A 12759-nucleotide genomic window follows, 5' to 3' on the forward strand; every position below is an offset into this window, starting at 1 on the left:
AAAAAAATAGGCACCGGTGCTGTGGCATAGCAGGTAAAGTTATCACCAGCAGTTCTGCCATCTCATATGGGCGCCAGTTCAAGTCCTGGCTGCTCCACTTCCGATCCAGCTCTCTATTATGGCCTGGAAAAGCAGTAGAAGATGGCCCAATTCTTTGGGCCCCTGCACCCACGTAGGAGACCTGGAAGAAGCTCCTGGCTCCTGGCTTTGGATCAGCCCAGCTCAGGCTGCTGCAGCCATACGAAGAGTGAACCAGCAGATGAAAGATATCTCTCTCTCTCTCTGCCTCTCTGTATCTCCACCTTTCAAATAAATAAATAAATCTTTTAAAAAAAATTAGTAGGCCGGTGCCACGGCTCACTAGGCTAATCCTCCGCCTTGCGGCACTGGCACACTGGGTTCTAGTCCCGGTCGGGGCAGCGGATTCTGTCCCAGTTGCCCCTCTTCCAGGCCAGCTCTCTGCTGTGGCCAGGGAAGGCAGTGGAGGATGGCCCAAGTGCTTGGGCCCTGCACCCCATGGGAGACCAGGATAAGTACCTGGCTCCTGCCTTCGGATCAGCGTGGTGCACCGGCCGCAGCGCGCCGGCCGCGGCAGCCATTGGAGGGTGAACCACTGGCGAAAGGAAGACCTTTCTCTCTGTCTCTCTCTCTCACTGTCCACTCTGCCTGTCAAAAAAAAAAAAAAAAAAAAAAATTAGTAACCCACGATCAAACAAAATTCTCAATAGTGGCAGGATGACCCAAATTTAATAAGTAAACACAGAGGCCTCAGCATCAGGACACACGAGTCTCCTGAGGAGACTTGTGTTACAGGTGGGCAAAGGTGAGGAAGGAGGGGGCTTGTTGCTCTGCTGGGGCCTGCAATGAAGCTCCAGAGGACAGGAACAATGTCAGGTTCATCTGTATATTCTCCAAGCCTATCAGTGTCTGACTTAACAGATGTCTGCTTATTATGTGGGTATGTGTATTCTTCTTTTACACTTCACTTCCACATTAGCTACTCCCACATTTTTTTAAAGATTTATTTATTATTTGAGAGGCAGAATTACACACAGAGAAGAGGGACAGAGAAAGAGGTCTTCCATCCGCTGGTTCATTCTCCAGTTGGCTGCAATGGCTGAAGATAGGCCGATCCGAAGCCAGGAGCCAGGAGATTCTTCCAGGCCTCCCATGTGGGTGCAGGGGCCCAGGCACCTGGGCCATCTTCCACTGATTTCCCAGGCCATAAGCAGAAAGCTGATGGGAAGAGGAGCAGTCAGGACACAAACCAGCACCCATTTGGGATGCTGGTGCCACAGGCGGAGGCTTAGCCTACTAACCAAAGTGCCGGACCTAGTAAATAAGTCTTGGTTCTCCTATGGTCCAAGGATTACACACATGAAAACTCACAAAACTGGGGATGGGCGTTTGCTGCAGCACTTAAGATGCTGCTTTAGACAACTGAATTCTACTTCAGAGGGCCTGGGTTCAAATCTCAGCTCTGCTCCTGATTCCAGCTTCCTGCTAATGCTCACCCTGGGAGGCAGCAGTGAAGATTCCAGTGGTTAAGTCTCTGCCATCCACTTGGATGAGTTCCAGGCTCCTGGTGGTGTGCTGAGCGAGTGCAAACAGAAGAGCACCACACATTGCTAAAATCTGACAGTCCTCTATTGCCAGGGATTGAGAACGGGCTCATGCCCAACACACTCTCGCCCCCAAAGCTCAAAACAGAGTTTACAAAGGCAAAAACCACAAGGAGGGGAGGGGGAATACATGGTTACTAGGGTCAAGCTGACCTAAAGCATACACCAAACTAATATCAATTACAATCTTGACAATACAATTATTTTTTTGTTGTTGTTTTATTTGACAGGCTGAGTTACACAGTGAGAGAGAGAAAGAGAGACAGACAGACAGAGAGAAAGGTCTTCCTTCCATTGGTTCACCCCCCAAATGGCTGCTACAGCCAGCGCACTGTGCCGATCTGAAGCCAGGAGCCAGGTGCTTCTCCTGGTCTCCCATGGGGTGCAGGGCCCAAGCACTTGGGCCATCCTCCACTGCACTCCCGGGCCACAGCAGAGAGCTGGACTGGAAGAGGAGCAACCGGGACAGAATCCGGTGCCCCGACCAGGACTCGAACCCGGTATGCCGGCACCGCAGGCGAAGGATTAGCCTATTGAGCCACGGCACCAGCCTCTCTCTCTGCCTTTCAAATAAAATATTTTCAAAAACTCACAAAATCCAACTTTGAAATAAACACATATAAGCAAAACAAAGCACCAAAGATTTTTGCTTAAATTATGTCTTATACCATAGTGCAAAGTATTAACAGCCCAGGGAATTTTCAGTAACTAATGAACACAAGAGAGCAATCACGTAAACTCAAGAAGAAAATCACAATGATTTTTCTAACTTATGTATTTCTACACATTGAAAGATTTATAGGAAAAGTAGAAAAAAAGAACACTGGGAGTTAACACTTACATACGAAGGTCTCTACATGTGTGCACAAGTCGCCACATTTAGGACAGCGCAGCTGGTTTCCACCTTTCCCAGAATTCCCAGAGCTTGATTTCTTACTGCTTCCCTCACTGACTGATTTCTAACATTTGTGGAGGATAAAAAAATCAGTGTCAATTTAGGCAACTATTTTATTTGCAACTTAAACAAGATAGTTCATAATTGTATCATTTTTATGACTTCTAGAAAGGAATTATTGGTATGATTTATATCTCTACTACCACCAGTGTCAAAAGACCTATTTACCACAAAGATCAAATCAGTTCTTACAAACTATCTTTAGTCCCTTACTGGGTATGTGCCATCATGTGTAAGAAATAGCTTGCTTTCAATGACTCACTGAGTGCTAGGAAAAAAGTTATTCTAAGTAAAAAAAAAAAACAAAACTATACTTCAGGGCTGGAATTGTGGCATAGCAGGTGAAGCTGCTGCCTGCAATGCCAGCATCCCATATGGGCACCAGTTGGAGACCTGGCTGCTCCACTTCCAATACATCTCCCTGCTAATACGACTGGGAAAGCAGCAAAAGATGGCCCAAGCACTTGGGTCTCTGCACCCATGTGGGAGACCTGGAAGAAGCTCCTGGCTTTTGGCTTTGGCCTGGGCCAGTCCTGGCCATTGTGGCCATTTGGGGAGCGAATCAATGGATGGAAGATCTTTCTCTAACTCAGACTTTCAAATAAATAAATAAATCCTTAAAAATAAATTAATAAGTACATATTTAAAAAACTGCATTTTAGGGACCGGCGCCGTGGCTCACTTAGTTAATCCTCTGCCTGCGGCACCAGCATCTCATATGGACACCGGGTTCTAGTCCCGGTTGCTCCTCTTCCAGTCCAGCTCCCTGCTGTGGCCCAGGAAGGCAGTGGAGGATGGCCCAAGTGCTTGGGTCCCTGCACCCGCATAGGAGACCAGGAGGAAGCACCTGGCTCCTGGCTTCGGATCGGCGTACTCTGGCCATAGCGGCCATGTGGAGGATGAACCAATGGAAGGAAGACCTTTCTCTCTGCCTCTCTCTATCACTGTCTAACTCTATCAAATAAATTTTAAAAAATTTTAAAAAACATTTCAATGACATTGAATCAGGAGTTACTATCACGGCAGTTAAGAACAACATTCTGCTAACTGATTATTCATCTCTAAGTTGGGAATAACTTCACCTACTTCAGAGAGCCATTGTTAGGACTAAGTGTGGATATGGAAGTGCTTAACCTTTTGTCTTACATATATTAACTCAAGAATCAGTCAAATTCACATAATGCAAAAAACTGACAATTCACTGACCCAGTATAATCATCAATCATCTACTTGTTTCCTACAATGTATCCCAACATTAAGTGATAACAGAAATCCAAGATTTTTAGGAAGAAGATAAATTGAAGTTTACCTTTCTGAGTTGCATTAAAGCAGGAAATGATGACTATTTAGTTCAAGTCTACTGAGTGACAATGCAGATTATTTAATGGCAGTTCTTTACTACTTTGGGTTGCTAGGATTTTAATTACTGCTTACTAAGTGCAATGCTTATAAAAGTCTTATGGTTCAAACTAAAATATAAAATAAATTAAATATAATTCTTCAGATCATACTCTCTCCTATTTCCTACAGAAAACAGGATATACAGTATTGTTTAACATTTAATTGCTTAAAGGAGGGAACTCAAACGTGCTTAGGTGCCAACCAAGGTAAAACAATCACCTTATTTCCATCTCCAGAGCCGTCTTTACTTGTCCCATCTTTTGAGGCAAAGTATGCTGGTGTTTCTGTAAAGGTTCTAAGAGGAGCTCTTCGCAGAATCTGAGTTTCAAAGGTTCCAAGCCGTCCTAAAACTGGTATATGAATGCGACCACAAGAAACGCCTGAAAATGAAATGAAATCTATTAGTCTACACATCAAATTCTGACAGAAGTCAATAAATCCCCTGCAAACAAAACTCCCTTTAGCACACGGAAAGCTAAAGACAAGCCACGGTTTCCACAGCAGTAGTGCAACCTGATGGAGAAAATAGTGGCAGCGTCAGAGGAATGTCCGCTAAAAACAAGCCAGGCTGGGCCTGCGGAAGACTCCCGGTAAATACAGACTTTCCTTTCTGGATCTACTCCTTTGAAGGGACGTAGGTCACAAGAACATGTGGCTCTCTCAAAGTCTGAGAGGATGGGGGCCGGTGCTGTGGCGTAGCAGGTAAGGCATTTATGTAAGGTACTTAGTAATCAAAATCATAAAAACCCTGGTGAATGGTGCCTGGTGTGGGTTGCGGGAATGAGTTATTATTGTAACGAGTATAAAGTTTTAGTATTATAAGATGAAGAGAATTAAGACAAGATGGATGGTAGTGATGGTTGCACAACAAAATGAATATACTTAAATTTTATTGAACTTTATATTTATAAATTTTATACATATTTAAGCAGAATAAAAAAATTGTAGGAAAAATGTTTTAATGCTGTCCATTAAAACATACACTTCAAGGATTATTTCAATACTACAAAAGAAACATCATTCAACAAATACCACATAACCACTACCCTGCTTTCAAATGTTTTAGTCTTTTGCCATATTTGACATTACCATTCTTTTTTAGATGAATTTACTCATTTTGAAAGGCAGAGATAAGAGGTGGGGGCAACAGGGAGATACCTTCCATCGCTGGTCCACCCCCCAAATGGCCACAATGGCTGGGGCTGAGCCAGGCCGAAACCAGGAACCTGGAACTCTACCCAGATTTCCCACGTGGGTGCAGGGGCCAGAGGACTTGGGCCATACTCTGCTGCTTTGCCAGGCACATCACTGGCGCACAAATGAGATGCTGGCACTGCAGGTGACAGCTTAACCCACCGTGCCACAACACTGACCTGGACACTATAAGTCTTTTAAAAGGATGTGTGTTACTAATTGGTCTATTCTAAAGACTAGGCCAGGAGTTGATGAAATTTTCTGAAAAGGACCAGGACAGTAAATATTTTCAGCTTTGTGGGCCATTTCATCTCAATCATGAAACAGGAAACTTCTTTACCATAGAGGCAGGAAAGCAAAAATAGTATGTAAACAAATAAGTGTGACCAGATTGGGTCCTTGGGGGTTTGTATCTGCCATCATGACTTTTTTCATATAAATACAAACTAAACCCCAAAATAATTTATAATAAGTGACAAAAGAGCCATATTGCACACTGTGAAGCACTGTCTCCCAAACTGGTCTTTAAGAATGTTCCCTGCACAGAAATCTGAAAGGTATTAGGCTAGGTTAAACAAAATGTCATAGATTTCCAGCACTACAGGGCTACTCAGAACCTTGCATAGGACCTGCGTTGTGGCACAATGGGTTAAGCTAACGCTTCTAGGAAAGCAGGGGGAAATGGCCTGAGTCCTTTGGCCCCTGCACCCATGTGGGGGACCCAGAGTTCCAGGCTGCTGGCTGCTGGCTGTTGTGGCCATTTGGGGAGTGAACCAGTGGATAGAAGATATCTATCTCCCTCTCTCCCTCTCTGTCTCTTCCTGTCTCTATGACTTTGCTTTTTATTTGAAAGGCAGAGGCAGAGAGAGAGAGAGGCCTTCCTTCTGCTGGTTCACTCCCCAAATGGCAGCAAGGCTGGAGCTGGGCAGATCTGAAGCCAAGAGCCAGGAGCTTCCTCCAGGTCTCCCATGCGGGTGCAGGGACCCAAGGACTTGGGCCATCCTCCACTGCTTTCTCAGGCCATAGCAGAGAGCTGGATCTGAAGTAGAGCAGCCGGGACTCAGCCTGGCACCCATTTGGAATGCCAGCACTACATATGGGCACTATACCACAGTGCGCCCCAGTAAATCATTTTTTAAGAAGAAAGAACTTTGCATAAGCTAACAAATATTAATGAGGCACCTGGAAGAAAGGAGCTTTACCAGCAGTTTACAAGAGGGCTCTTAGGAGGTAATGAGTAAACCAAAAAGAAAAAAGAGGAAGGGAGGTTAATACTTAAATCAATTTAAGAAATTAATGTTGCTTTCCTCATTTTATTCCCAGCAAAATTCTCAACTCAGTTTTTGACTTTTTATTTGTACATCTGTTACACATTGTATCCAAATGTTAAAAAAAAAAAAACTGGTTTAAAACTACTGATGTCTCAAACAATTAAACAATTGCTTACTTATATAACTAACTGGTTTTATTAACTGCAATTTTCTGACACATCTGTGTGTACTGTCAGAACTAATTTCTTTAATTATTTATCATCTATTCCAGTTCTATAAACTACAAAAATCAACCCACCAAGCTTTTCAGGAAATATACAAAGAATAACCCAATTCTCTCATCTCCATATACATTCACAAAGAACATCACAAAGGGGTGCAAGCACGTGGCACAGCAGATACGGTACCTCTTGGGATGCCCACATCCCCATATAAGAGTGCCTATTTCCAGTCCCAGTTCTGCTTCTGATCCGACATCCTGCTAATGAGCACTCTGAGGGGCAGCAGGTGATGGCTCGTTAGGTCTCCGCCACCCACAGGGGAGACCCAGACAGAGTTCCTCCTAGCGCATGACTTCAGCCTGGCCCAGCTTAGTACTATTCAGAAAGTCTGGAGTAGGACCCAAGAATGTGTTTCTATTAAGTTCCCAGGTGAAGCTGATGCTGCAGGTGTGAGGGCCACATTTTAAAAATCAATGCACTAAGCAATGAAAATGACCAATCATAAAATATTCACAGAAAATATAAAGCATGGGGCATACCAGGGTAAGCGTCCACCTGCAGTGCCAGCATCCCATATGGGCGCTAGTTTGAGTCCTGGCTGCTCCACTTTGATCCAGCTCCTTGCTAATGTGCCTGGGAAAGCAGCAGATGATGGCCCAAGCCCTTGGGCTCCTGCACCCATGTGGGAGACCTGGAAGAAGCTCCTGGCTTTGGATCCGCCCAGCCTCAGCCATTGTGGCCATTTGGGGAGTGAACCAGCATACAGAAGATGCTTCTCTCTGTCTCTCCTTGTCTGTGACTCTGCCTCTCAAATAAATAAATAAATCTTGAAAAGAAAAGAGGAAGAAAAAGGAAGGAAGGAAGGAAGGGAGGGAGGAAGGAAGGAAGGAAGAAAATGTAAAGCACTACAGCAAACTAATCAGGGATGTTAATTATTTTTGGGTCATGCACCAGTATGGTAAAGCCTTTGGGCTAATCTCTTCTTAGAATTTTTTTTTTTTTTTTTTTTTGACAAGCAGAGTGAGTGGACAGTGAGAGAGACAGAGAGAAAGGTCTTCCTTTTGCCGTTGGTTCACCCTCCAATGGCCGCCACGGCCGGCGCACCGCGCTGATCTGAAGGCAGGAGCCAGGTGCTTCTCCTGGTCTCCCATGCGGGTGCAGGACCCAAGCACTTGGGCCATCCTTCACTGCACTCCCGGGCCATAGCAGAGAGCTGGCCTGGAAGAGGGGCAACTGGGACAGAATCGGGTGCCCTGACCAGCACTAGAACCCGGTGTGCCGGCATCGCTAGGTGAAGGATTAGCCTATTGAGCCGCGGCGCCGGCCCTAGAATAATGTTTTTAAAAATATAAAATAGGGCCGGCGCCGCGGCTCAATAGGCTAATCCTTCACTTGCAGCGCCGGCACACCGGGTTCTAGTCCGGGTCGGGGCGCTGGATTCTGTCCCAGTTGCTCCTCTTCCAGTCCAGCTCTCTGCTGTGGCCAGGGAGTGCAGTGGAGGATGGCCCAAGCGCTTGGTCCCTGCACCCGCATGGGAGACCAGGAGAAGCACCTGGCTCCTGCCTTCAGATCAGCGCGGTGCGCCAGCCGCAGCAGCCACTGGGGGGTGAACCAATGGTAAAGGAAGACCTTTCTCTCTGTCTCTCACTGTTCACTCTGTCAAAAAAAAAAAAAAAAAAAAAAATATATATATATATAAATAGAATGTTTAACAAAGGAAATAAATTATACTGAAGTAGTTACTCGCTGGTTTTCTCACCAGCTGCCCACAGCAGTCAGGACTAGGTCAGACAATGCAGGGAGTTGGGAACTCAACCAGGTCTCCCACGTGGGTGACAGGAATCCAATTACTTGAGTCACTACTGCTGCCTCCTAGGGTATGTATTAGCAGGAAACTGCTAGAGCTAGGTGCCTGAACCTACACGCTTCAATACGGGACATGGGCTATGCCAAATGCACACCCCCAAAATATTTTTAAATATAAATAGCCTTTCTTATTTATAAAATTAAATACTATCTAGCAACTTTTAAAAGAACTACAATAGTAACAAAAAGTATAAACACTATTTTGAGGTATCACCAACTAATGTGGTAAGAAACCATCAGTGATTTTGACTGGTGACAAATTCAGATACTAACAAGAGTACTGCAATTTGTTGCTTACATTCTTAATTGAAGGAAATGCTTTGTTGTAATTAGAGGTTACTAAAAATAAAGTTGACAGAGACTGAATTCTATCCAGGGACCCCTGGAGGGCCTGTGAATCTCAGAACACCTGAAGGTCACAAAGGGAAACACTTATGTAAAGTACATTTCAAAAGACTACTTGGCAGCAACAACAACAATCAGTTAAAGTTAAACTACTAAAACACTTTTGTTGTACAGATAAAGCTTTCTGAGTTTCTGAGCAGCTGTCTCTAAGAAATATTAGAGTAAGTACAACCATTTTAGGGTTATTAAGAACTAGAAGAGTAATTTATATTAAATTTTCTATACTCAATCTTGAACTATCCTCCAAAAACATACAAATGATTCAACTCAAAAGATAGGCCAATCTGTATTTCAGAAACAGAATGAAACAACTAAGGAGAAATTTAAAATTATCTATTGTAATGATAACTGATGAAATGCCGACTCAAGTCAAATGCTCACTTAAAGTCTTGACCTCTAACAAATTAGAAAAAAAAAAATCACAAAAACTCACAAATACCAGCAACTTACTAGATAGTTACTGCTCTTATTAATCTTAAAATTTAATTTTATGGGTTTCATGAATTCTGAATACTTAAGAAAAAGAAAAGTAACATCATTCCAATGATGGCTTTCCTCAAGTTTAAAAATGTTTGATGAGTGGCCAGCACCGTGGCATAGCAGGTTGGGCCACCAACTGTAACACTAGTATCCTATATGGATACTGGTTTGAGTTCCAGCTGCTCCACTTCCGATTCAGTTCCCTGCTAATGTTCCTGGGAAAACAGGGGAGGATGGCCCAAGTGCTTGGGCCCGTGTACCCTGGAAGAAACTCCTGGGTGCTGGCTTCAGCCAGTTTTGGCCATTTGGGGAGTAAACCAGAAGAGGGACGATCTCTGTCTCTCCCTCTCTCGCTGTTACTATTTTAATAAATAATTTTTAAGATTTAATTATTTGAAAGGCAGAGTTACAGATGGAATGGTGGGGGGGAGAGGGGAAGGCGGGGGAGGGAGGGAAGGAGGGAGGGAGGGAGAGAGAGAAGCATCTTTCATCTGCTGGTTCACTCCCCAAAATAGCTGCAACAGCCAGGGCAGGGCTGAATGTAGGAGCCAGGAGCTTCCTCCAGGTCTCTAACACGAGTGCAGGGGTCCAGGCACTTGTGCCACCTTGGCTGCTTTCCCAGGCACATTAACAGAAAGCTGGATCAGAAATGGAGCAGCCAGGACTCAACTGGTGCCCATATGGGGTGCTGGTGCACAGCTTTACTCATCACACTACAATGCTGGCCCTAAAATATATAAATCTTTAAAAAAATTTTTTGATGAGATTACACTAAGACTAGTCTGTTTGTTTAAAGATGAACATGCCAGGAAGAGAAATGCTAAGAAATGTTTTACAAATAAAGATGCTTTATTGTTTATTTACTTTGCCTTACTTAATTTATGTTGTAGTTGACTATCAAAGAGAGGGGGAGAGGGGAATGGCGCTGTGGTGTAGTAGGTAAAGCCAACACCTACAGTGCCAGCATACCATATGGGTGCTGATTTGTGTCCCGGCTGCTCCACTTCTGATCCAGCTCCCTGCTATGGCCTGGGAAAGCAGTAGAGGATGGCCCACGTCCTTGGGGCCCTGAACCTGCTTGGGAAATCCGGAAGAATTTCCTGGCTCCTGATCGGCACAGCTCCGGCCTCTGTGACCATTTGGGGAATGAACCAGTGGATGGAAGACTCTCTCTGCCTCTCCTCTCTGTAAATCTGCCTTTCAAACAAACAAACAAACAGAAAGCATGTTCCTTTTTCTACAAAAATGAGGGGGGAGAGAAAGAATTAAAATGTAACTAAAGGGGCAGGCCTGTGGCACAGCAGGTTAAGCTGCAGCCTGCAATGCTTGTACCCCATTTCGGAGCCCTGGTTCGATTCCCAGTTTCTCTGCTTCCACACCAGCTCCTGGCTAATGTGGCTGAGAAAACAGCAGATGATGGCCCAAGTACTTGGAAACCCAGGTGGAGTTCCTGGCTCTTTGCTTCAGCCTGGCCCAGCTTCTGGCTGCTGTGGCCTTTGGGCGGTGAACCAGTAGATGATGATTTCTGTCACTCTGCCTTTCAAATAAATCTTTTAAAGATATTAAATCTAGCTGAAAGTTGTTGAGGTGAGCACATTATACAGTATTACGACAGTCATCGGTCCCAACATGTTTGAGCATCTGTACAGTCTCCTTCATACCTTTATGAGGGGACACTGTTGGAACAGGCAAGGACTGACTGAAGGTAATGAGAAAATAAAGCAGTTAAGTGCAACTCCCCAAAACTTACAGCCAAATTCAGACCAAGTATCGTCATTTGGAATTTTTTTTACATGGAATCGAGCGTTTCTGGATGTACAAATTTAGAATGCAGTGACTTCATAAATTCAAGCTCTATTTTAAAAAATATACAGCCTGGGTGTATACTGGCCTGCTGGTTCAACTGCGGGTTGTGATACCTACATCCTGTATTGACGTGCCTGGATTGGAGTTCTAGCTTGGCTCCAGAACACAAGCTTCCTGCTGATACGTACCCTGAGAGGCACCAGGTCATGGCTAAAGCAGCTGGGTCCCTGCTGCCCCTTGGGGGACCCGATTGAGACCCTGGTTCCCTGCTTTGCTGTGTTCAGGCATTTTGGGAGTAAACTAGTGGATGGGAGTTCTGTCTCTCTTGCTCTCTGCCTCTCAAATAAATCAAACAACATCAAAATAAACAGTAGCAATTTGGGTAGAAAAAAAGACATTTTTAATTTCTACTTTACTACAGGTTTCATATCCAAAGAAAACACTGAGGAAAAATACAATAAATTGGGTACATATTGCTCAGAAGGAAAACAGAACTAGTATCAGTTTGACAAATTACTAAATAACTTTCAAATACTCACTTAAAATTTTAAAGTGCAGCATGACAAGCCCATAAAAATAGGAACTAGCACTGTATTTCAGAGCAGCTTTGAAATTTCCCCACAACTTCTTGTTAGATTACATGTATTTGGGGCCTGTTGTGGCATAGTGGGTAAATCTGCCACCTGCGACTCTGGCTTCCCATATGGGCACTGGTTGCAGTCCTGACGCTTCCACTTCCCACCCCGCTCCCTACTAATGTGCCTGGGCAAACAGTGGACGATGGCCTAGCTATCCGCATCCCTGTGCCCACGTGGGAGATCCAGAAGCTCTTGGCTTCAGCCTGACCAGTCCTGGCCACTGTCACCATTTGGGGAATGAACCAGTGGATGGAAGATCTCTCTCTGTAACTCTGCCTTTCAAATAAATAAATAAATCTTAAAAAAAAAAATTACATGTATTTTGATGAATTCCTTAGCTCTACTTCAATCCTGATTTTTTGTTTTCCCTCTCTTCCTCTTTCCAAGAATCTTAAAAATAGCCCTTGTAACATTCTTTAGACCCTAAAAGAAAATGTCTTTATATTCTTGTAGGCTTGATGTACCTAGTTTTCATTATAGAAAATGTTTACATAAATATGGCTTGGGAAAGTGCTGAGTACAAAAATTTGCTATTTCATTGTCATCTAAGAAGATAATTCTAGAATGATATTGAAAATTGTTTCATAGTCAAAGCTTAGTTTACTTCTTCACAGGAAAAGCAATGGTTCTGTATTCCTGAAAACTTCTGGCAAATTGGCAAACCTATGACTTAAAATAGAAGTAGGTAATAATTGCTAAATAGGCCATTAACGTGTGTTGATAAAAATATTAAAATTTTAAAACAGTGGTTGTTTGAAAAGAAAAAAAATTTGCTTAACCCATGAACCCCACATAGTTTCATGGCTAGAAAGAACTTTCTCCAAGAAGACCTTCCTGCCAAGGAGATACACACACAGAACTGCCCCACCTCTAGACACAGCACTGTCTACACCACTAGGC

General features: G+C 43.9%; 1 protein-coding gene across 2 annotated transcripts in view; it reads right to left on the bottom strand.

Annotated features, from left to right (window-relative positions):
• The window catches only part of CLPX (caseinolytic mitochondrial matrix peptidase chaperone subunit X), a 46662-nt gene that overhangs the window by 32408 nt on the left and 1495 nt on the right, over positions 1-12759 (bottom strand). For both annotated transcript variants that reach the window (XM_002718000.5, XM_070054384.1), the window contains exons 2-3: positions 4198-4358; positions 2464-2581 (exon numbers count right to left, since the gene is read on the bottom strand). In XM_002718000.5, coding sequence (XP_002718046.1) covers positions 2464-2581; positions 4198-4358 — 279 coding nt within the window. The remainder of the gene's footprint in view (positions 1-2463; positions 2582-4197; positions 4359-12759) is intronic.

The sequence above is a fragment of the Oryctolagus cuniculus genome, chromosome 12 (assembly GCF_964237555.1).
Source record: "Oryctolagus cuniculus chromosome 12, mOryCun1.1, whole genome shotgun sequence".
In the NCBI taxonomy this organism is placed as follows: domain Eukaryota; kingdom Metazoa; phylum Chordata; class Mammalia; order Lagomorpha; family Leporidae; genus Oryctolagus; species Oryctolagus cuniculus.